At 37.4% G+C, this 25,020-nt stretch overlaps 2 protein-coding genes across 3 annotated transcripts in view; both read right to left on the reverse strand.

Annotated features, from left to right (window-relative positions):
- usp43b (ubiquitin specific peptidase 43b) overlaps positions 1-4,331 on the reverse strand; it is a 64,196-nt gene extending 59,865 nt beyond the window's left edge. Inside the window, exon 1 of one of the 2 annotated variants that reach the window (XM_077619656.1) lies at positions 3,957-4,331. The gene's annotated coding sequence lies outside the window, so the exon portion shown is untranslated. The remainder of the gene's footprint in view (positions 1-3,956) is intronic. The other variant, XM_077619657.1, reaches the window with a different exon arrangement.
- A 1,214-nt stretch (positions 4,332-5,545) lies between these two features.
- The window catches only part of ntn1b (netrin 1b), a 37,540-nt gene continuing 18,065 nt past the window's right edge, over positions 5,546-25,020 (reverse strand). Inside the window, exons 4-7 of the mRNA XM_077619741.1 lie at positions 21,248-21,397; positions 19,372-19,425; positions 15,750-15,824; positions 5,546-8,815 (exon numbers count right to left, since the gene is read on the reverse strand). Coding sequence (XP_077475867.1) covers positions 8,493-8,815; positions 15,750-15,824; positions 19,372-19,425; positions 21,248-21,397 — 602 coding nt within the window. The 3' untranslated portion in view covers positions 5,546-8,492. The remainder of the gene's footprint in view (positions 8,816-15,749; positions 15,825-19,371; positions 19,426-21,247; positions 21,398-25,020) is intronic.

Consider the following 25,020-nt stretch of genomic DNA (forward strand, 5'->3'; position numbering starts at 1 on the left):
AAAAAGACCGCTAAGAATCTTTTTATTACAAAAGATGTCAAATTGCATTTAATGGTTTATTGTGCAGGGTGGAACAGGAAGGGGCTCCTTCAGGAAATAAAAATAAATGAAATACTCTTCAATGAGATCTATTCACTCTGGTCTTCATGTGATTGTGTGTGAGGATAGACATGAAAAAGAACTATTTTATGAGCCTATTGTCTCATTGCGCATTTAAGTAAGAGCCGGAGAATGCACATGGGAGTCGGGGAGGGTTAAAATATACTACACAAGATCCAAAAGCCAAGTGGCTTAATCCTGTATGGAAATGGTAATGAGAAGAAAGCTCTCTGTCTGTGTGCACTCTCGTTTCCAAGATGGGATGGAGGCCTCTCTAGTGGGGTTTCTCCAGGATGCATGAGAAGAGCTTTTGTGCCCCCAATGTAGTAAGCCAGAAATACAGCTTTTGAACCATGAGCATTGAAAGACAGACAGAGAAATGGAGAGGTTTGGGGGGGGATGAATTGGAGATTGAAAGAAAAGTCGGGGGTTGGGAGGACTCTAAAAAGGTGTTAGTGTCAAATGCGGAGGGTGTAATGCATTTGTTGAGTGTGTGGGTGTGTGTGCGCAGGCACGTTTGCGCCTATATGTATCCCGGTGTGTGCGGTGCAATGGCCTGATATGAAGTGCCTCTTTAAGCTCTCCTTACATCCCCAAAGATGCTTCACTCTTTAGTTCCCACTAGGCTACTTCGCATCACATGACTGGGAAAGAGGGCTTGGGAAAAATAGCCACATGGGACGGATGTCTGCAGAAAAATGTACAGTTTTTGGGGGAGATATTCCTGTTTGGGGAAATGTTATGTTAAAGAATGGTGAAGGTATTTGGTTCTTTTAAGGGGGGTGCAATAATACCTTCTTCTACCTGATCATGAGATGGAAAAAAATGGCTCTAGGGGCATAAATTTGCCACAAAAGAATGACGTCGTTGCCATATTTTAGCAAACACTGCAACACGCATTACAGTGTGCATGCGTATGACATCATGGATGGGAATTCCTCTACACTGCAGTTCGCATAATTTTGCAATATGAACACAACCAAATTGGAATGAACAAATATTTCAAATTCAAGTTGGGTGTGCTGTACAAATGCAGCCTTAGATTGTTTTTGTCCAATCAGATTTCAGCCCATATGCGCTCAACAAAGGGCTAAGATTTCCTAGTGTTCATTTGATTTAAACCATTATTAAAATGAAAATATTGTCATTAGCAATTAGATTTTGAATTTGTCTTGACTACATTTTTTTTTTTTTTAAATTGTCTTCTGATTGGGCAGTGCCAGTCAACTTGAAGTAGCAAAACAGGAGTAGCGTTACGGTAACATTGAAAGCACTGTACTGTTAAGAAGGGAAAGGAAATTGTAACTAAATCTGTTACATTATTCAAAGACAGCTAAATAGACAGCCACAAAATAATGATATTCAACAAGTGTGGAAAATATTCCTGCCTCAAGTCGTAAAAATCAAATTCTTTTTTGATTGACACTGTCAATCCAACTGGAGAATATTTGTGTTTGTAGTTTTTCAGAGGTGTAGAATTGCATGATAACGAGAGCCGCGTTTAATATTTTCATACGGTCACTAATTGGAGTAACGAAAATATTATGCAGTTCAACACCAGCCCAAATGATTTAACGGAACAAAAAACATTTTGATGTACCACATTTCTGACTGTCAATCAAAATTGAGTACATGGTAAAGGTAAGGCATTGATTTATATATCTCAAAGAGTATGATTCTGTGCAAACTTACTATATCGTTAAAGTTTCTTAACATTGTGCAAATCTGAACAGTCGCCTTCACATACTCACATCATTTTATTTTATGATGTTTTTATTTTGTTTATGATTTTGTTGTTGTTGTTAAACATGATGTTTAGGATTTCCATCAAGCTATTTAAACGTTTAGTTGAAGTAAAGAAAACAACAATAATACAATTCCATGCATGGTTAAATAGACGTCCAGATGTAATAAATTCAAATGTGAAATTTGACAAACGCGTGGGTGCTATTGCTCATGAGAGGAATGCTTTCTTTAGCCATTCCCCTGATGTGCATCACTGCCCTGTGAGCACAGATTAGCCACGCAAGCGCTTCAAGTTGATGATGCAAATCAGTCGCTGTGATCTTCTCGGGTGTTCCCTCTTCTTTTTTTTTTCTTTCCAAACAGTTAATCCACTTAAGTATCTCAGGCTTCTCAACTCTGTGCCCAAACTCATTTAGGCAGGGCTCAATAATTACTTCTCTCTGCACAGTGTGATAAATACCCCAATAATAGACATGAGGATTAACAGTACACACCACAATGCTTTGACAATATGGTGAAATTACTTAATATTACTGTGTAGAATCTGCAATTGGCTGACCACCATAGTTAGCTGGGATAGGCTCCTGCACCCCCCACAACCCTTGTGAGGATATGCGGTTCAGAAAATGAATGAATGAATGAACGTGATATTACTGAAATGATTGAATCCTGACAATATATTTCCCTCAAACATTAAGTAATGAGTGTATTTTTTTGGTTGGAAATAGAGTAGCATTGCTACTTAGTATATTTTATTGGGGGCCGTCATTTTTGACTGTTTTGTGGCTTGTCTCTTCAACCAATAATTCATAACTATTGACTGAAGCAGTCCCAAGTCGTCCTTTTCTATACTTCTTTTTAAATAAACTGCATATGGCAGTGCAGTGCAATAAAATACATAACTACCTTTTTATGATAAACACTACAACACTGTTTTAATGGAATAATATTTGAAAGGAAACACAACACCTTTATCATCGCCATCCAATATTGTTTAGAAAATTTAAATTTAAAATAAATCCACACTGAATTTCAAGTGTAATCGTAGAGATAAAAGTAATTGAAAAAGTCAGCATTTTCAGGAAGTGGCAGTTGGACTTTTTATTAATGCCAGTACTATTTCCCAAAATTTACCTTAAATTTGTCTTTTAGTGTGCATGTGTGATGGTATGTATAACTGACATCATAAAATGCTTGTAGGCTGTCATTTTTTTAAAATTCAAACATTATCTACATTATAATAGCTCTAAATATGAAATTTGAATATTTAAATGACTTCAGCAACTGCCAGTCATTTATACAAGAGGTTGTCTCACATTTTAAGATGAATGATTCATACAATTTGTGAAATAATTGCACAGTTCTAAAACAAACAATGAGTTCTGCAATAACTGACAGAGAGACGAAACTTTGTGTCACATTTATAGTCGTTTGGAAGCTTTGCAAAGCAACTAGAAACAGCAATTTCTAGTTACCATATATATTTACTGCCCTGTCTAGTTTTGATTGGCTCATTAACACATTTGGTTGAGCGGTTTGATTAAGAAAAAATATGTTAATGTCTTAATTTCAAACTACTACAATAAGGGGAAATCCAAAGAACAAATTAATAATGCAATACCCTCTAAATCATATTACCCCTTTTAAATCAATCATTGTAATTTTTTAATCAATTTTTCTGTGTTTTAGTTCAGAAATCATTTTGTAAAATCTAAAAATATATAAAAAAAGCTAAAATAAACATTGTTTTAGATCTATAAAAAACTGAATATTCAGGGCTTTTAATCCAGTTCTTTTAATCCATTTATTAAAAAAAAATCTAAATATTATATCTAAAATGGTCCGACCCACGTGAAATCAAGTTGACGTTAAAGCGGACCAACCCAAGTCTGACACCCCTGCTCCAAATAGTTAAATCCATAACATTCTGTTATTGTAGCAATACTCTGGAGGTACAATTCAGCATACATGTCCATTTCTTGCCAGTTGTCACAAAGGGCAAAAAGGCCTTTCTGCCTGGGATAACTAACCTCATTGTGTCACATCACTGGGAACAGCAAACCCAGCCAGCGGAATTTTATTATTATTTTTAATCCAAAATGAAGGCTTACCGTTAACAGGAAGACAATGGCAGCTGTGCAACTCTGGAAAGTTCCAAACTGCTGCTACTGATGGGACTTTTCTTCACTTTTTTGGAACGAGGAACCAGAAAGGACTGTCTTGTGGAAAATATGACTTTCTGTCCAGATCATCACCAATGTTTGCCCCTTGTTGAACTGTCATGAGGCTTCTTATCATCTATTAATATAGTATTTCTTCTTCTTGTGTCAAAATAGTTCATCCTCTACAGCAGGGGTGGTCAACGCCAGTCCGGTTTGTTTTCCATATCTCCCTCCAACAACAATAATCAAACAATCAGGATCGGTATCAAGCTTCTGGACAGCTTACTGATGAGTTGATCATTTGATTCAGGTGTGGTAGAGGAGGGTGATAATAGAAAACGGACCGGATCGGGGCTTTCGAGGACCGGAGTTGGCCACCTCTGCTTTACAGGTTCTCCCAATATAAAAGATGTAACAAAGAGAGAGTTAAAAGTCATATTAATGCACTGTCTGCCAATTACAATTTTACTGGGAGGGTTAGCAGCAATTATTTTGTCATTGGCAATTTGATCATCTTGTTTTTGGTCAGTTCAAAATACTTGCAAAGCTGCAAGAACACACTGTTTTCATAGGAGTAAAAGTTAATAAGGGAATGTGTGCAGAGTTTGTTTTAATAGTTCTCCCAAGTGGTCAGTAAATTAATAAATCAAGAAAAAATAACAAAAAGAAAAGTGTCTATTTTTGCACTAAAACATAGTCTCTCTTTCTACCTGGCTAAAAGTCTTGAATCATCTTATTATACATTCAGGAAATGAAATTGAGTGTGCCATTACCTTTACTGCTTCATCAGCCCATTTTTTCTTTTTTTCTATTCATTTTCAAATGGAGGACGTATGGAGATTGTCTACTTAGTTCTAGTGGTGCTTGATTAGGTGAAGTTAAGGTCAGGGTTCTCCAAAAGTTCACCCACACAACTCATTCAAGTATATAACTCTGTGAAATGGAAAAAAAATCCAAAACACTCACATAAGGTGCTCAAAAAGTCTATAAGATGAATGATTAAGATTAAGTGTGATTTCTTGGTGATACCTCAATATTCTGTCTCTTTGCAAAGAAACAAATAGTATCTTATTCTGCTTCCTGTGGTTTATTAGCAAGTCGGACATGTTTTACAGCCAGTAACCGCGGTGAGCCAAGGTTAATTGAAAACACAGCTTAAACTTCACTGACTTCATAACAGGTGGCTCCCTTTTGAGTATTTGAGGAAATCATCATGGTGTCAACTCAGGTGGACCCCCATTTGAAACATGGCCACAATGTAGTATTTTGTTTTAAAATCCCCATCTGAATAAAGTGACTGATGATGCCTCCCAGTTTCAGGAACATCTGGACTCTAGATTAAATTTTTAGGTAACATCATTGTTACGATAGATATCCTTTTTTATGATCAAAATTGATCTGTTTATAGCCCGACGCGCTAACCACTGACCCACCGGGCCGCTCTAAAAGAATATCATATCAATTAAAAACCAGTGTAATTGTATGCAGTTTTGTTAAATTCATTTAGCAAAAAGACAAAAAAATCTGTTTCCAACAGGGAAAATACTAAACAGCTTTATTTCAGATGAATTAATTTTCATTGCTAGTAGGCTGTTCAACTTGCAACCACATCAATACTTTTCCTTACAACCATCTACAATGCAAAATGTGATCAAGGTAAAAAAAAAAGACAAAAAAAAATCACAAAAGCCACATTATTTCACACGTCATTAAATATATTCCTTTGATAAACATAATATATTAGTATTACAAGACATAGTAACACCACCTTTTTGATGGCAACCGCTATTCACTGGTGAACATAATAATTCAGATGCGATCATGGCGGGGGTGCAGAATTATGGTTGTTCTACTGTTCTGCAAAAAAACACTTGGAAAAATCACACATTTTGGCAGATACTAGAAGCCTGTTTTTAAAATGTCAAATACATAAGTCACGATGCACACAAAACTGAAGTGCAACCGGTGGGTTAATGTGAGAATATTAGTGCAAACTCAGTTAAGTCTGCATATGACATCCTGAATATTAGAACCATTGTAGAGTTATACTTCATATAAAAACGAGCGAAAAAAAACAAAGTATTGGATTCAATACAATTTGTGTTTCTTCATTACTCCACATAACTATCACCACAACACCAAAGCTGCATAACTGCATTAATAATAATAGATTCAGCAATCAGTCATCTGCAGTTATTTAAGTTGGATTTTAGTGCTTTGAGCTATGCTTAGCTATTTATTTAACCAAGTATAAGGAATTCAATGGCTGCCATCTAACCAACATTCACAATTCCAGATAGATTGGATATCAGGCGCTGTCAGTGGTACTGAAATATGAGCATGCACAGCCACACCTCCCATTGAATTGGACGTGCATACTTGTCAATGGCAGGCAATGAGTCCAATACTGGGAAAAAAGAAACTTCAGTGTGTTATTGGGGGCCATAAATAGACCGTATTCTGTTTTTAGTATTTTTACTTTTGTATTTATTAGCATTTTATTGATTTATATTATATTTATAAAAATATACAAATACAATAATGACTACTGTAACTGTACTTTTTGATTTTACCATGAACTATAAGCTGTACTAAGGAAATTTGACATAAAAAATTGAATGTATTGTATCCATGCATCCTTACAATACATTGCTTTATGGGATATTTGTTTTTTATCGTAACAGAAACAAACAAAAGTACAAAAACTCTAATTATACTTTTTTAATGAAGTACAATTAATAGAATTGTATTTCATTGCAAAAAATATAACTGAAAAGGTATTGGTGGCTCACAATTAACCAAAAAAACCCTGCAAATTATTTAGTTTGATATTCTTTCTAATTCAGATCAATTGAATTTTTTCTTGGGGTGGTGTTTATTTTACTGGAATGTTTTAAAAATTTGTTTTATTAATAATTTTAGTACAATATGTTTATTTTTCAGGTGGAAGATTGGGAAAAAGATAATTCAAAACAAGTATGGTATTATGGATGTTGCCATTTTGTGACTTTTAAGTTCAGTATGTTTAGTTTTGTTAGCGCACACTTCAGTTTCAGTTATTTTTTAAATCTTATTTTTCTTTTCTAATTATTTCAAGTTCTCTAGTTTTTGCCACTTTGTCCGTTTAATATTAACTTTAGTCCACATATGTGGACATGCCATGTGGGGTTAAGTTATATATATTTTTTTGCATCTAAAGGCACCACTGTATTTTTACTCACTGCTGGTATGGAATAATGCACTTGGACACCAAGTCCTCCCACTTTATATGAACTGGACGGCTTTTTTTGTGTCAGTTTGCAATTAGTTTAAAAAAAAACCTAAACATTAAGCTATATTTCTTTTGAAAAGTCCATTTATCAGCAGGTCATTGTGTTGTGTGTCAGCGGTGCGCAATCACTGAGCAAATAGGAACAAATAGCACAAACTCTTTTTGAATATTTACAGTAATATCAATCTGGGAAAGGGGGTTACTAATTAAAATGTCACTATTTTAGAATGGAAAATAAAGTAAATAGAGTTAGTTATTAATGTAGTTAACTGGTTGAGTTCTCCACCCCCCAAATTAAATGCTTACATACTCCTATGTATAAAATTTTAAGTAAAATCCTGATATATCATATAAATGATTTAAACAAAAAATATATTTGATTTTTTTTCCAGTTTTTTTTTCTCCAAGAGACGATTAACAGGTCAAAGTTTAAAGAGTGTTGATTTGCTGTCAATTCTTTTGTGGTTTAGGCCTGCAAGGAATAAAGTTATCAGAAAAATAAGCATTATTATCTTTCCAATTGTTATTATCACGTAAATCAGTCAGTTGTAGCTATAAAGATACTTTTGCATGAAATGGCACTCAGCGTATACGTTTGACCTTTTAAATGTCACGTCAAAAAATGTGAACATATCTTATATGTTCTAAAATAGTCAACTAGTCCGAGTAAGTGCAGTATTGGTGTGTCTATTCTACGTCAAGTTGATGCTATGACATCCTCTATTTTCTATGTATACACTCAAAGTAATTTTACATTGCAGAGGTCACCACAACAACATACTGGTACTATAAAGTGGTATTTGCAAGAGCTGCTTATAACAAGCCCACAGTATGAACACAGAACAATTTCACTTAAGAAAGGGTTGGAAGCCCTTTTCTTTTCTTTTCTTTCTTTCTTTCTTTCTTTTTTTGTGTTGTTCAAGTCAGGAAATTTTCCAAAATCACAGGTTTTTGATTTGTGACTCATCCTTAGCATTAGGTGCAAACTCTGCAAACAGAAACAGAATGACCTCCTTCAAGAAAAAAAACATGTTTTTTTTGTTTTTGTTTTTAAATCTTTTGTCCAAAATCAGATCAGCAGCACTCTTACTTTTCACCTGGATCTTTCTAGGAATGATTCTCCCAGTTTGTTGTAATCCCTTTTCCTTGCATCCTATTGGAGATCTTTCCCCCCCCTCACCTTTTTTTTCTCTCTCTCTCTCTCTTCCTTTTCTTTAGCACTTTCCCCTCTTGTCGCGCTGCTGGAACTTCCGGAGACGGCGTCCCCACAAGTCTTTCCAAGGGATGAGCAAGCTTCCCTTGTCCGCCACCACCCCGCTCTGCCCGGGGGAGTCGTCATCGTCCGAGCCCATGAGCAGGTACTTCCTGCCGGGTTTGATCTTGGGGCATTTGCAGGCCACGTCCTTGGAACGCACCCACAGCAGCTGGTCCCCGCGACGGATGCGCTGCTCCCCTTGTTTGTAGACCGATATGATGTTGACGGTGAATTTCCACCACTCACCTGCCTTGTCTCCTTTGAGCACATGCATCTGGACAGCTACAAGAGAATAGAACAAGATTTTTGTTAAAATCCATGTAGTAGAAAATGCAATTTTTAAATATCTTTCATGCATTTTCATAGTAGGCTGCCTGGCGGCTGAGTGGTTAGCACGTCACAGCTCTGGGGTCTTGGGTTTGAATCCAGGTCTGTCCACTTGTGTGGAGTTTGCATGATCTCCCCGGGCCTGTGTGGGTTTTGTCCGGGTACTCCAGTTTCCTTCCACACTCCAAAAACATGGTAGGCTGATTGGACACTCTAAGTCACATGTGTCAAAGTGGTGGCCCGCGGGCCAAATCTGGCCCACCGCATCATTTTGTGTGGCCCGAGAAAGTAAATGATGAGTGCCAACTTTCTGTTTTATGAGGAAATTCAAATGAAGATTGTAGATTATTTCCTGTGTTTCCTCATTTTAAATCAATAATTGCAAACAATGTGTACTAATTTGAATGTCCAAAAATGATCTATAGATTAGCACGATCGAGAAAGCTGACAATTTATTAATCGATTAATTTTGGAAGCCTAGTTGGAAGACATAACGGCCCTCCGACCCTTGTGAGGATAAACCGGTTCAGAAAATGAATGAATGCATTTCCGCAGTGATTTGGATTAAGCTCGGGTGTTTGTATCACGGCGTGAAAACGAGGAATGGTCCCAATTGGCTGAAAACAGGGAGGCCAGGCAGGGGCATGGGGACTCAAAAGGTTTAATTAAAGAGAGAGAAAAAACTGTGCAAACGAAAGCAGGGGGTCCAAAAATACAAAGGTAAACCAAAAGCTAGAGAATGGACGAAACAAGGTCACACCCAACAACACTAAAAGGAACAAACAAAGGGAACTTAAATACATACACACATAGGTTAACGACACATCGGGGAAGACACAATAGGTGAAAACAATGGACATTCACAACAACAACTTACACAGAGAGTAAAAGCCAAGATTAAATGGAAAAACACAAAATAAACTCCAAAAGGACACAAAGATTACAGTTTGAAAAACAAGATATGTTTGAAGAACTGTTAATCTCCATTTGATTGTTTATTCTATTTATTTATTTCCAAAAAGGAAATCTAGCAAGTTGTTATTCAATAGATTATGCAATATAAGTTTGTTTATTTGTGTACTTATTACTTTCTATTTGTGAGCTAACAGCACAAAAAGGGGAGAGAAAAAGATGATATTCTTGAAAGAAACTAGAAGCCAACCTTTCCATTTTTTTTTGTTTTTTGGAGGGAGGGTTGATCAAATTTCCATTTAGTTAAAAAGTGTTTTATTTAGAAAATGCGTGTCCAAGATTGTGGTAGGCATAAAACTTTTCCTCAAAATATTTTGAACAACAAAACTCAAGTGCATCCAATGAAAAAGGTTATAAATGATGAACCGCCTAAAAAATATGAAATATTCAAAATGAAGTCCAACCATTCAAAATAAGCTATAGGCATTAGTTTGAATAAAATTTGCAATTAATGTAATGAATGAATATAATACGTTTTTAAAGCCGATCCCATCTTACAGCAGACAAACTGCACATGAGAGATGAATTAAAGCTCCCTCGCTGGGCAGAGCCAAACAGAACATTTCTTCACTTTGATTTTCCCGAAAAGGGACACATCTCTGGCGTTCATCTTGGCTTGAAGGAAATTGCAATATGGGTTTGATTTGAACTTTTTTATTCATATTTATTTAAAATGGTGCAAACAATTTGAATCCTAAGAAACACTGCCTTGAATGACAGGGAATCACTCACGATTGTCACGCAAAGCAGATGCGTGTGGATAGTAGTCATCTTAACAATGATCTTCAAATCATGTAATGCTGCAATTGCTATTCTCTGTTATTAGGCAAATCTAACCATTGAGGAACTATGGTTTTCATTTGGGAATTAAACCATTGTGTACTACATTTCCCTGGATGTCATTCTAAATTTTGGATGGTTGGTAGTGATCATTTTGTTGAAGAAGATTTGAAGTCAACTGCCGTAAATGACAGGAACTGAATTAAAGTAGCTAAATATAATTACATAAGTAGTGAAGGCTCTCAGAATTTGAGGAGATTAACAAGTAAATCTTATTATTTAATGCATACACAATATAATAAAACGTGCTATTTTTTATGGCTCTTTATCAGAAGAAAATGGCAGCTGTGGTGTCGGAATTTCACTTTTTTTGGCAGATTTTTGTTTTATATTAAAATCGTGGTAGTAAAATTCAAATTGTTAATTTTTTGCAGTTAGTTGTTCCTTAATTTGCTGCCAGACAGAATTTAAATGCGTTTATCACTAAAATGTCCAATCAAGTTTGAACTGTGAGTGTGGTAGCGAATAAGAAATCTGTTCGTTCGCTACCAACCCTCCCACTTCACATTGACTGTATGTCTGTGAATGGCAGCCAATGACACGCTCACACTCATACCTAGGGGCAATTTAGAGTGGTCAACCAGCTTACCCTGCATGTTTTTGGGATGTGAGAGGAAACATCAGTACCCAGAGAAAACCCACATAAGCAGTGCAGAACATGCAAACTCAACACAGTGAGGACTGGCCTGGGATTGAACCCTCAACCTAATCAATCAGTAAATGGGACAAGTTTAAAAATGGCAGCGTTTTTTTTAAATGCAGGTGTTCTCTTTGCAGGTCAATTTGGGAATCCAATGAGTGGGGCGTGGCAATTTGATGTATGTGTGCAGAAAATGAGCACAATGTCCACAGAAAGAAGGTTTGTTGGGCTGAGTCGAGTGCGCTCTCACAGGCCTGCCATTCAATCGCGGACCTCTCCTTCATCCAGACGCATAAAGGGTGCGTGCGTGGTGCGGAGGGAGGGAGGAGAGGCCACTATTTGTCTTCCCAGCCACAGAATAAGTTCCAGGAGAATCGGAATATAGTTCGACCTCATGAGCTATCCGGGTTCTGCTCCCAGCGCGCCATCCAACTTCCCAGCGTGAGAATCCACTGGAGGCAGAGGCCTCTTCTCTGCGGCATCCAGGCATGGAGCCTCGTTTCCTCTAAGTATCTTTCACTTGTCCTCTCTCAAGTATAGTCTCACTTTGTGTTTGAACACACACAAATCCCCACACGTCCGGCCACTCGCTTGAAACTAAATAGCCGCCGGCGAAAGAAGGCTCACTCAGCGGCGGGTCAAAGAGTGTGTCGCAAAATAGTGACAGTGTGGTGAGACGCATGGAAAACAGAGGTTTTGTGAGAGGAAACGATAAGTGTGAAATAGCGCCGCGCTCACACAATGGCTGCCAAATGAGACGACCTCGCAGCCAAACCTCCCACTGGGTTAAACTGCTTTGGGCAGTGTGCTGCAGCTTGACACTGCTCACCATCGACAGGCCGGGGCTAATGAAATTAGAGCTCACTTAATTACAGCGGGAGGCCCCTGTCCCATCTGGTTATCAGCTGAGAGAATGATAGGGGACTCGGTTGAGCGCCGAGGGGGCTTCCGCGCCTTTGACCGCCATGGCGGAGTGTCGGTAAACACGGCCGGCTTTGATTCATTGTTCTCCCGGTGGCACAAGCAGGGAGGGAACGTGTGTGCTGAGGAGGATGTCGGGCAAGAAAATAATCCCATTGTGCCCACTGTCTCCGTAGCAACAGCGCCGATGAAAAACAAAAATTGAATCAACAAAACATATTTTTTTTCTCTATGAGGTGGCGATCCGTCACCGTCTGCCTAATTTACCACCTGTTTGAGCCCCGAGGAATGCTCGGCGCAGGCCGAGTGCACAGCTCTGTTTAAACAGAGGGCCCCTTCCCGTGACCCCCGGGGGGCCCGCGTGGCCACGCACATAGGGGTTGCGACACCCCCAAGGAGAATAGGGGGAGACCAATAAAAGCAAGGCGACAAGCCTGAGAAATGAATTCAAGTGAAAAGAAAGGGATGCATGCTAAGCAAAGATGTCTGTAACACAACCACAGAGCGCTTCAGACAGAATCACATGTTTCCAGAAGAACTTCAGAAAGAAAACCAGTGGGAATTGACAGACCGGTTTGATTTGGACTACTTGTCGGCTTGCCGAAAATTAGCCCGGGAATAAAAAGTTTTGCAATTCAAGTCCCCAGGTCGGTGTAGTGTTTCTCAACTTTTAATAGGCCGAAGTAAATAGTGCACATTCCAAAATTCTCACTGCACACCACCCAACAAAAAAGAAAAGAATATATTATATGTGAGCTATTTTATTCTTTGTGTATTCGGAAAAACTTAAAATAGAAATGTGTTTCAAAGCGAAAACTTTTCAGTGATCATTTTCTACTTGAATATAAAGATGACTAACCTTCATTCTAATTTGATGCAAAAATGGGGAGGAATTTTATTTAGCAGCTGACATGAAAGGTGATCAACGAGCAAGATTAGGCTTTCTTTTGTCATTTTCGATATTTTCTCAATACATACTTAAATGGATTTTCTAACGTTTATTTGAATACACATAATGACATTAGGGAGTCTATGTGTCATGTGACTATGTGGTGGGAGGAGCTAACACGCTAAAAGTTGAACTAGGTTTGAAAACAGTGAGGCATTTAAAACTAAATTAAAAAAGGAGGATTCATAAGAATAAATATGCAAAAAAATCACGCTATGAATATCTGATATTTTACTAATTTAGCAAGAAACATGAAGTCGGTCCTTATGATTTGCTTTTGTGGGCCAGTTATGGCCCTGGGGCCTTAGGTTTTGCACCTGTGATTTGGCATGCTCAATTAATATGTCATGAATGTAAAGCCAATATTCAAAGCCAGATCTGTGATATAGATGAGTTTACCAAATCTTACTACAAATCAATATGCAACTCCAAGTGTGTGATCTACGGGAGATAAATGTTTATTTTCTGATTTTAGCCTTTCTGATGAGACGTGTCCTCAATTATAAACCAGACTGGAGGTTTTGCTTGATAGTGATGAAAGCCAAGAAATATTGTTTCCTTCTCCTCAAGTTCCAAAGAATAATTCATTTCAGGGAAGATTGTCATCAAATAAAATGAAATGCTTAATAATAGCGGCAAAACAACCACACTTTGCCCCGACCACTTCTGGTTGAGGATGTTGATTGTAAAAGCTAACTCTATAAACACAACATCTGGTAAAAATCAGAAGGGAACTACATATCATTTTGGATGGATTCTTGATTTGCTTCCAGATTATTTTGAGATGCTGCCATTTGTTTGTGTAAGAGCCAAATTTTCATAAATTGTGAGTGGAAGCTATGTGGCTGTTTGTTTGCCCTCGAATATAGATTTGCATAGAATTTTGACATGTCTGGGAAGTAAGTAATGTATAACAAAGATTAAAGTTAGGGCTGAGGGACATGACGATGATCAATGTCCAATCAACTGGCTCTTTTCATTCTTCTGTAATGAAGTAAAATGTATCTGTCACTAGTATGTTCATTCACTGCCAAACCTCCTAGTTCAAACAGATTGGTAAAGAAAAGTCATCTTTTTCACTCCGCCTATTAGTTCTGTCAGTGGTAAATGCAAAGTGATATCTACACATAGAAACAAACACTTATGGAATAATTGAATATAATAATGTATAATAATCATAATATTAATAATAATATAAAATAATAATAATAGTAATAATAATAATAGTAATAATAATAATAATATGTATAATGTACAATGTATAATAATCATAATATTGTATCAATGACTGCCAGATGGCCTTTTTTGGCATAGAGCAAAACAACAAAAATCCAAAATCCAAAGTTTTTTAAATGCTAAAGTTGATTAATCATTGATTCATTTTCTGAACCGCTTATCCTCACAAGGGTCATGGGAAATGTTCCGTCTAATTTTTTGTTTGTCTGGACAGAAAGACAACCTCCCTGAGCACACTGAGTACCGGTGTGAGCAATATCATCATTGCTCGTTATGGGCACACACCAGTAGCAGGTGTATGTCTACTACACATAAATGATTTAGTAATAATAAAATGTAATGATTAATATCGATGAATCTATGAATGGGCAGCCCGGCGGATGAGTGGTTCGCGCGTCGGCCTCACAGCTAAAAAAAAAGGGGATTTTATTTTGTGCGCTCCATATGATTTGCTGTGCGCAGAGAAGACGAGAGTAGTGCATAATTGCGCACGCGCGCAGCTTAGAGGAAACATTGGTCATGGGGGCCCTGGAGTCTATTCCAGCTACGACATGGTGGCCAGCCAATTGCAAGGGACAAGGAGAGAGACAACCATTCACGCTCAAACTCATACCTAGGGCCAATTTAGAGTGTTCAACCAACCTACCCTGCATGTTTTTGGGATATAGGAGGAAACCAGAGTACCTGGATAAAACCCACGCAAGCCCAAGGAGAACATGCAAACTCCATACATGAGGGTCCAGACCTGGGATCAAACACACGACCCCAGAACTATGAGGCCGACGCGGCAACCAATCACCTGCCGGGCCGTCTATTGATTTATTACCAAGGCCGAATTTTTAAAAAACGACCTCGGTTTAATATTGGTAACACGCTGTATAGTAAATACATTCATAAACTCAAATAACTCATTCATGGATTTTCCTCAAGGCCTACTTTCTCCCTCTTTTTCTCTATCTCGCCAAAACTCTAGTTTCTCACTAGTAGACTTCTGATCCATTTGAACCTTCGCTGCCAGTCCTCCCAGCTCAAATGGATCAGACGTCAAACGCCGTCAATGGCAGGCATTGAGTTAAGATTTTAGTCACTGCACCACAAGACGTTCCCTGATGTCACTGCCTAAATACACATTTCTCCTCATAAAGTGAGGAATGCCAGAATTCCCCTAATTATTCCATCACAAAGAGAGAAGATGTAAGTACAGATGAGCATGCATCATGGTTACGACTGTTCAAGTCATCAGTGGCAGAGCAGCGGCGCAGTGGAGATGCTGATTAATTGAGACATTTAACGTCTGCGGCAACACATTCTTCCCTAGCGGACTCACTTACCGTAGTCTTTTTTACAGTACTTCTTCATGGTGATTTTCATCTTCCCCTTGGAAGATTTACAGTAGGATTCGCAATCTGGGAATAGGAGAAATACACATTTTAGTTTGGCATTAACACAGTTACACTTAAAGCAAAAGTATCTGTATTCAGAGATTGGTTTTATACGTCAACATTTTTGGTGGAAAAGTGATTGTTGGCCAACAATTTTGGTCAACAATGGTTTAAAAATCCATTAAAATTGGATTAGATATTATTAAGACAATGCAGAAGTATTTGAAATGGTAAAAAAGGTCCAAACACATTGAATTATTCTCTAGATTATTTGATACACCACATGTATTGGTTATTATTTTAAAAAGAATATTACCAAGCAATTTCTCCAATTAGTGTCTTTAAATCTGTGTTTATTCATATAAAAATGTTTTACTATTTACTATTGTTTAAATCTAAAATGTACTGTAACTCCAAAAGACTGTCCCATTTGAAAGTGTCATTGTTTGACAACCTTGCTGGATGTTTATGATTATGAATAAGATTTATTAGGATTGGGTTTTAGTGTGTACCTCCATAAGGTCCCACTATAAAGCATTAAGAAATGGTCCTCTGCTTGAAATTAACACTTCTCTCACATGGTCCCCGTTACCGTTATAGTAAAACCCCAAATATTTGTGGTTTGGCATTTGTAGATATTTCTTTGGAACTGATCCTCTGTTATTCCAGAAATCTTATTTGTGAATTTCTTTAATATCACTCCAAAAAAATTGAAAATTATTTTTCTTCTGACAAAATACAATCACAAATGGCTTTTGTGTGATAAATATTGAATTGTAGTACTTTCTGAGTTGTAAAAATGTATGAGGGAACTTGGAAATTCATTTTGAAATTCAAATAATTAGAGAAATAATAATACATAATAAATAAATATAATAAATTGCAAAACTAAAGGATAATGAAAAATCCAAGACTGTTATATTCTTGCTCTTATAAGTACAATCAATATTATTCATTATGTAGTGTTTTATATTATTATAATAATATTTATTTCATTCATTTTCCATACCACTTATTCTCAAAAGGGTCGCGATGAGTGCTGGAGCCCATCCCAGACAACTCTGAGCAACAGAATTGCGGTATTTATTAATTTTGTATATTATAATGATATCAATAATAACAAAAAATATATATACAGTATATTTTTTTAGACTTGGCATCCACATACGTATGTGAACATTACATTTGGGTAATGCTGGCCAGACTTAGTCTTCATGTTAACTCCACACAAAAAGGCCAAAGCCCGGAATTGAACCCTTGACCTCACAACTGTGAGGCGGCCGTGCTAACCACTTTGTCTGGAATTTCCCAAAAATCTGATTACCTACTTTTGTCTTTGAAATACTATTAAAACCATATGTTAAGGTAAAAATAACATTTAATTGATCATTATAGGCAATTATAATCACTTTGAGAAGCACCAGTTTACAATTTATGGTAGAGTTTGGCTTTCTAGATTGAATTGTGCCAACTTGGACGTCCCCAAGTGGGAGCGATGTCAACCTTTACATCATCCTAAAAAGACAACAATATGGCACCGGTTGAGAGATGCTACCCAAACTATAAGTCATCTCATAAGAGTTTTATGGGCACTTGGCCTTGAGTGCCACACTGTTAAGACGACTCCTGCTTTTGTCATCATGCCCTGCTCATTACGGGGGCAAAAAACTTCCAATTGGAATCATTTTTTCTTTCCACTTTCCACTGACTGACATAAATTGGAAGCAGATCATCTACTGGTGTTTCCCTAACTCTTGTACTCGCTGAGCTGTAGGGGCTTCTACTCCCTTTTCTGGGGGGTGGGAAAGCTGGACTGGGTAGTGTAAAGAGGAAGGAGGGGGCAGTTGAGAGAGGGAGAACCTTTCAGCTTGCCTGAATATGGACAAACTTCATTATTTCTTCCAGCTCTCCGTCCAGTCGTCCCTTTTCTTTTCCATTATGCTCTGTGTGAATGAGGTTGCCTGGGTAATGATGGAGGAAGAAAAAACGCCCCTCTCCGCCCTCTTAAAAAAGAAAAAGTCATTTGGTTTGTGGGATGAGGGTTGAATTCATGTATGTAGGGGAAGTATTTTTTTGGGGGGGGGGTGCCTTGTGGCATTCTCAGGTGGGGGGGTCTTTTTTTTTAAACAATAACACAGAAATCCCAAAGTAAATGAATTTGACTAGTCCATATCAAGCATGCTTGATTTCCATGTGAATGTGGTAAAGAGTGTGGACGGGGCCTCTATCTGCCACTGGCCTTTGGGGGCCCTTTATCGCAAACCCCCTTTGATAGACGACACTGACATTGCGCCCCCTCTGAGCAATCGCCGCAGACTCTGAGCCATTACACCCACAGCACTCATTAAGGTCCAATCTCCTGCTGAGAAGACAAACGCCCCCATTGTGTGGCTCTGCAGCAGCGCCACGCTCATTCCGAGGGGTCGCAAGGGGACCGCACGGCTTTTAATTTGGAGGGAGGTGTCACAACAGAATCCAAGCTTTGCCCTGTCATTGCCATTATGTTGGCCGACCCGTATAAATATTTAACTCATTTGGCTGCCGTTGACGCCATGAGACGTCCAATCCCTTTTCACCGGGAGGGGCGAATAAACTGGATGTCGTGCGCCGTCATTGGGGGGGTAAACCAGGGCTCCCGTGATTAATTCTAAAGCAGTTAATTTGAAAGACATTGTTAAATTCAAAATTGTATAAAATCAGTTGTTTTTGAGCCTGTAAATAACAATTATTTCCTTTTATTTCTTGTCATCTTGTAATGCCTTTTAAAAATGGGTAGGAAACTATAAAATATATAATTAATTTTGGAGCATTCTAATTGAAGAGAGGAAAGCAGTTCCTTTATATATATTTTTTCTTTTCTTTTATGTTTTATTCACTCACAATTTTTTAATTAGCAATAAGGGGAATCAGTAAACATTCCTTTTTTTGTTTATGGAATGAATTTAAAAAAAAAACGCAACTTGTGGGTTGGGGACAAGTACTGTACCACTCAGACACTCTGGCATCAATAAAAAAAATCGCTGTTATTGAAGGAAAATAAACAGTAAATTTAAAAATTTGTACCTAAATTTTATTTTATCAACAAAAAAAAGAGGTAATGATGTACTTTTATGGGTCACACAAAACAATGCGGCAGCCCACCAGTTCAACACCTCTGATCTAAACCTAATGAGCTGTGAAAAAACACACAAAATGACTCTAAAGCAATGGGTAAATACTGTCGTGGCACATTGTCTCATGTCTGTGCTCCAGCATGGTGACTTTGCAGAATAAATGAACAATAGCTTGAGTCAAGACTTCGCTGCCAGCGCAGTCAGCCTTGATTGAAATACAAACTGGTGCAAATGAAGCATGTAATCAGATTAAGGTCCAAACCCTACGGAGGCTGCCGGGCAGGCTGGGAATATGGGCAAAGACGCCACAGGGTGCCATTAAAAGAAGGAAAAAAGCTACTGGCTGTAATGCTAAGGACCAAACTGTGTCCTTTTTTGTTTTCTAATTGAAACATAATTATGTATTGGGATTTTTCCAATGTATATTTAACATAAATGTACAATTTGTTGTTACTGACCTGATGTTTCATCGTAGCTGCTGTAAATCGCTGTAGGGGATGCAACTGGAATCTCTGTGGTGCAGAAATGGAACAACCTGAGTATGCACTTATTCCTGGTTAGGAGCACGTGTAATACTTTTCAAATCATACATGAAATACACAAGAGTAAACTCTTATAAATTACATCTTATTCTACATGTGCCCTCGTGGTAAACTGACTTTTGTGCTTTCGCCTGATTGTGGTATGCTTTCACTGCACAGAGCCAAACTGGAACTGACAGAGAACCAAATATATTCTGCTTTTCCACTTCATGATAAGAATGTAAACCACACTGGGGACCTATTTCTGCGGCTACAGACATGTCTTATCTATTAACACTAGTCAGATACTTGATACTTTTTGATAAAAAATCAAAACAAAACAAATATGATTTCTATCTCAGTGGGACTGGCAGCCAGCAGATACAGCCAATAAATATAGAGAATCTGCCATTTGTTTGGAGTCGTTCTGGTGATTTACTGTGAGACGCATGACAAAAAAGGCGCATAAGGCCTCGTTAGGTCAAAGGTAGCACTGTTTTTATCCAGGCTGTGGTTTAATATCCACCCAGAGTAATGGAAATGGATATAAAACCAACAAGATGTGAATTCAGTGCTAAAAAACCTGCACACACAAGCATTTGAAGTTATCAATTCAAGAAAAATGAAAGCAGCCCTCAAGTGAGATGAATAAAAAGTGCCAACATATGGCCACACTTTTACTAAGATAAAAAAATATTTACTATTGGATGAACATGGTGTTGTTTCTTTACTGTATAGAACATCTACTTCTGTAGGCCAGATGCCTTGCTGTAGGTTATAAATCTCCAATACTTTTCACCAGAATTGGATTTTTTCACATTTAAACAAATTCATTTATTGATTTACAATTTTCTTCATTATTTTTGTCATGTAACCTTCATGATCCAAAATGTGTTGTGATCTTATGTATATTATGTAGCTATTGGTATTATAGTGGTGAAAAAATATTACCAAAAATAATCACTTGCCCCATAAAGGGTGAAATAATGCTAAATGCTGAATAAAGTGCAAAACATCTGCCATAAATATATTTTTTGTTATCTCTTCCTATTTGTGCGTTCAGATCCCAAATAAAAAGTAATAACATCACAAAGAGACTAATTATTTCTTTTAGAAACTACAGTATCTAATAACTGGTAGCTAGATTTTAGGTCAAAAACAGCCACAAAAATAATAATTCTTTTTTTTTTTTTATGAATAACCCATAATAGAAAAAAAAATAATGAATTCATACAATCGATTTATTATCCAGCCCTAGAGTGAGCTAATTCTTAACAAAAGCACCTAATTATTAAATTGATGTAATCCCTCTTATAAAATATCACATTTGTCAAGCCTTTACTCACACTAATGACCAATTTAAGGTTCTTTACTGTTCATACAAACTCCACAAAGCAACTATCTGTTTATCTATATCTGTTTTTTTTCCTTTGTACTGCAGTTAACAAATGAAAACTATTTTAAAAACATGAGAAAATTAGATAGCATCGAGCTATATTTATGTACGTGTCGCTGGTAAATGCCAGCAGGAAAAAGGGTCACAAAATCAGAAAATTCTCTTTACCCACTATGAAATATGATTATTGACTTTTAGCAGCTGTGTCTTTGGCCTCAATCTGGGGGATATTGCTTTACTATTGCTCATAAACAAATCACTAACATACACCCGCACAGATTGTCAATTGGAAATGGTAGTTTTTTGACCCCAAGACAATTGTAGAGCAATCTGATTGCATGTTACCATTTATAATTGTATAATGACATTTTATTTTCTAGGATTTTTCAACTTTTGCCAACTGGGAGAAATGCTTACTGATGCAAGGGGCGATGGGAGAGCGACTTTGCTGGTAGCCCTTTGCACAGCGGTTACAGGTGATCCCCGCAACTCCGTCCTTGCAAGGGCATTGCCCTGTCGTTTGGTTACACGTCTTCCCTGCTGCGCCGACTGGATGGCAGTCGCATGCTGGAGAGAGCAAATAACAGGACAGAACGTGAGAAGAATGAACTTGAAGAGTACAGCTTATTCAACAATCTCAAAACGCCAGTGGCGGTCCATGCATTTTCTCATAGCGCCTTCAACGGGTAAAATCCACTCCCCAGCAGCATTTAATGATTAATTACAAATACTGGAGCTTTTCAGACATTACAATCGGACCGGGGTGTGATTTTCCCAGGAAAAGACAGCGATGGACGTCAATAGTGAAACGGCAAAAATTGCACTACAATGGGGTAAAATCCACTTCCTAGCAGCATTTAGTGATTAAATACAAACACTGGAGCTTAAATACAAACACTGGAGCTTTTTAGACATCAGAACCGGGCCCACAATTGAAATATTATTTAGGAATATAGCCATATTGCCTGCGAGAAGGCAATGGCGTATCCCTACGCCTGCGACAAGGCATTGTGGTGCTGCCAACTCGAAATCTGATTGGTTAAAGCAACAGTCTTATCGACGCTTGTTTAATGCAGCAGAGCCTGCAGAACTGATCTTGAAGGCCTTGAGACAGATTTCTGACCCTGGCAACAAATAATGGCTGAAATGTGATTGGTTAAATGCTTCAATATGAAAATACACATCTGGAAGCAGTGCAACCAGGGGGGAAAGCAATGAAAGGAAGCTAACAGACAATTTGGAATTATTTAATAAGTATTGATGGACAAAATATAATATATGATTCAGATATTTCTTAGGCCGGCAGAGAAGGCCTTGAAGGCCCTGACGGCCCGCCACTGCAAAACGCAAACCTTACAGTAGTGTTACAGAAAAGAAAATAGCATACAACCACATATATTATTCTAGTCAAAATGAATTGGATGTTTGGCATTGTTAAATACAGCTTTTGAGTTGTCGGAGCCGTTAGAAATGAACTTTTTTTTCTTTTGTGAATTTTTGGCACGTCTGGAAATTGTAATCAATTATCGCATGTTGGCTGGAATGTTTTTGGGCTTATGTTTTAATACTGAAAAGTATACAGGTATGTTTTTGTCTCTAAGCAGCACAAACAGAGTTTGTGATTTGCCACGCTTGCGTGCTCTTCAGATTGACTTTCCGAAACACATTTTTTTTGGCAACGACATCTTTGCAAACCTTGGCTGAATCATGTTTCCCGTTAATGCTTGAGTGGAACACTTCAAAGTCTGCTTAAGCATTTAGCTGCATGTTGAATGTGAAAAAATTGTGCCGTGAGTGTGCAAACTTTGTGCCAAACAATTATATGAGGCAGTGTTTGAAGTTCAGGGCCAGTCATTTTATTAGAATGTTGTTTCACCAAAATATTCATGGTAGCGTGACTAAAGACGCTGATGTTAGTCTGAATAGTTGTTCATGTATAATTGTTCCGTGATTGGCTGTTGACCAGTTTAGAGTGTACTGTCGACCAAAGGCAACTGGGATTGGCTTCTGTGTTCCTCTTCACTTATTGATTATATTTAGTTGATGATATTCATTTGTATTTTGGATAATGTGATAAGATTGATAAGTATGTTCTCCGTTTGAAGGAAAGTTGAAATAGGTTGCATCCCCTTGCAACTCGGAGTGTAAGAATTAATCGATCTGGATTGATATATTGATTGGTTAAGCACAATTACATTGAAATCAATTAAAAATGATGTATATTGTCATTTTTAAATGTTGAAAATTGTGGTATTGGTATAGTTTCAGCATCGGTTATAGGAATTGGTATAAAGAGACTTTTTTTCATTCGTGCAACATTAGTTTGCAGTCAAATGTCTGGAATGTATCAGCTATAAAACACATCAACTTGCTTTGGAGGTGAAATGGAACATTTTTTTTATTTCTATGTATCTTATTAACTCAATCCACACAAGGGACTAAATATGGAAATTAGCCCTCTGTTACAATCTTACATATTTACATATATATGTTCATTAACATGAAAATGAATATGTTCATTAATATGTGCTGTCCCTTGTTAAAAAAGAACAAACTCAAACTCAATCAAAAGCCCTTAAAAAAATCTAAACATGGCAGATGATGTAATACACGTGTCAAAGTGGCGGCCCGGGGGCCAAATCTGGCCCACCGCATCATTTTGTGTGGCCCGGGAAAGTAAATCATGAGTGCCGACTATCTGTTTTAGGATCAAATTAAAATGAAGAGTATAGATGTATATTAAATTTCCTGATTTCCCCCCCTTTCAAATCAATAATTGTATTTTTTTAATCCTTTTTTCTGTGTTTTTAGTTCAAAAATCATTTTGTAAAATCTAAACATTTAACAAGCACCGGAAAGAAGGTGGCGAGGTTTTGAGGCTAGTCCGGTACTGATCCGGCTGTTTAAAAAGACTTTAAAAATATCCGTCTAAGAAATTCTTTTCCATTAACCTGACACCACATCCAAACTTTGAAAGTAACCCCTCTTCTAATGTGTGAAAATGTTTAGACTGGCAGAGTTAAACAATGCTGGAAGTGTGGGTGATCTATCAAGCATTTGTTCAACACAGCCTTACCACAAGTAGTAAATTGATCCCAAAGCTGTGTTTATCAGACAGCTTTTTGATCGTTTTTTGGGGGGGTCTCAGTTTGGAAAACTTTGGTCTTCATTTAATTTTGCTTAGATGATTATCCCAAATGGAAAGGAAGAAGGATGAAGAATATAACAAAATGTAAATTAAATTTAGCAAACATTCAGGAAAAAGAAGATACAATATAATTAGACTAGAATGCATTTCTAGAGAATCTGTATGGAAAAACCTGTTCTTAGTCCATAAATATAAATCATGTGGGCTGTGCCGTGCGCTGTAAAGTCGACAAAAAGAGAACAAATATTTACCCAGCATCCACGCACTAAATAATATCTCATAAATTTACCTTTCTGTACAGTAAAATAATCTGGTCGGCACAAGATGTTCTCCTATTTTCTTCAATAATCCTTGGGTATGTGCCCACACCTGGATCAGGATCTTTTACCACTTCATGTGTTCATGTATGTGCGTCTCATCACAAGTATGAATAGATTAGTGAGCTGGTTCCAGGATCAGCTAACACCTCAGTTTCTGTTTGTTATGTTATGTCTTGTCAGTCATTCACAGGGGACCCCAAAGAGCTTTGTGGTTGTACGGGTCAGTTCACCAGCAACGAGACAGGTGGCTCCTTTATTTTAAACTTCCCAAAGAATTTCTTTAATACCTCAAGCATGACTGTAGGAGTATTGACTGGTTACTGTTTGTGAAAAAGGGATTTCTCCAGGAATCCTACAGGAATTCATGACTGGCTAATGTCCGATGACAACCCCAGAAGCCCTTGTTTTTGACAGCGTTGACTTTTCAACACAAGATCCAAGGTGTAAGTCAAGGGTGTCAGACTCGGGTTGGTTCGCGGGCCACGTTAATGTCAACTCGATTTCATGTGGGCTGGACCATTTTAGATATATTTCGATTTTTTTTTAATAAATGGATTAAAAGAACTGGATTCAAAGCCCTGAATATTCCGTTTTTATAGATCTAAAACAGTGTATTTTAGCTTTTTTATATATTTTTCGATTTTACAAAATGATTTTGAACTAAAAACACAGAAAAAAACGATTAAAAAATTACAATTATTGATTTAAAAGGGGGAAAATCA

The sequence above is a fragment of the Stigmatopora argus genome, chromosome 14 (genome assembly GCF_051989625.1).
Source record: "Stigmatopora argus isolate UIUO_Sarg chromosome 14, RoL_Sarg_1.0, whole genome shotgun sequence".
In the NCBI taxonomy this organism is placed as follows: domain Eukaryota; kingdom Metazoa; phylum Chordata; class Actinopteri; order Syngnathiformes; family Syngnathidae; genus Stigmatopora; species Stigmatopora argus.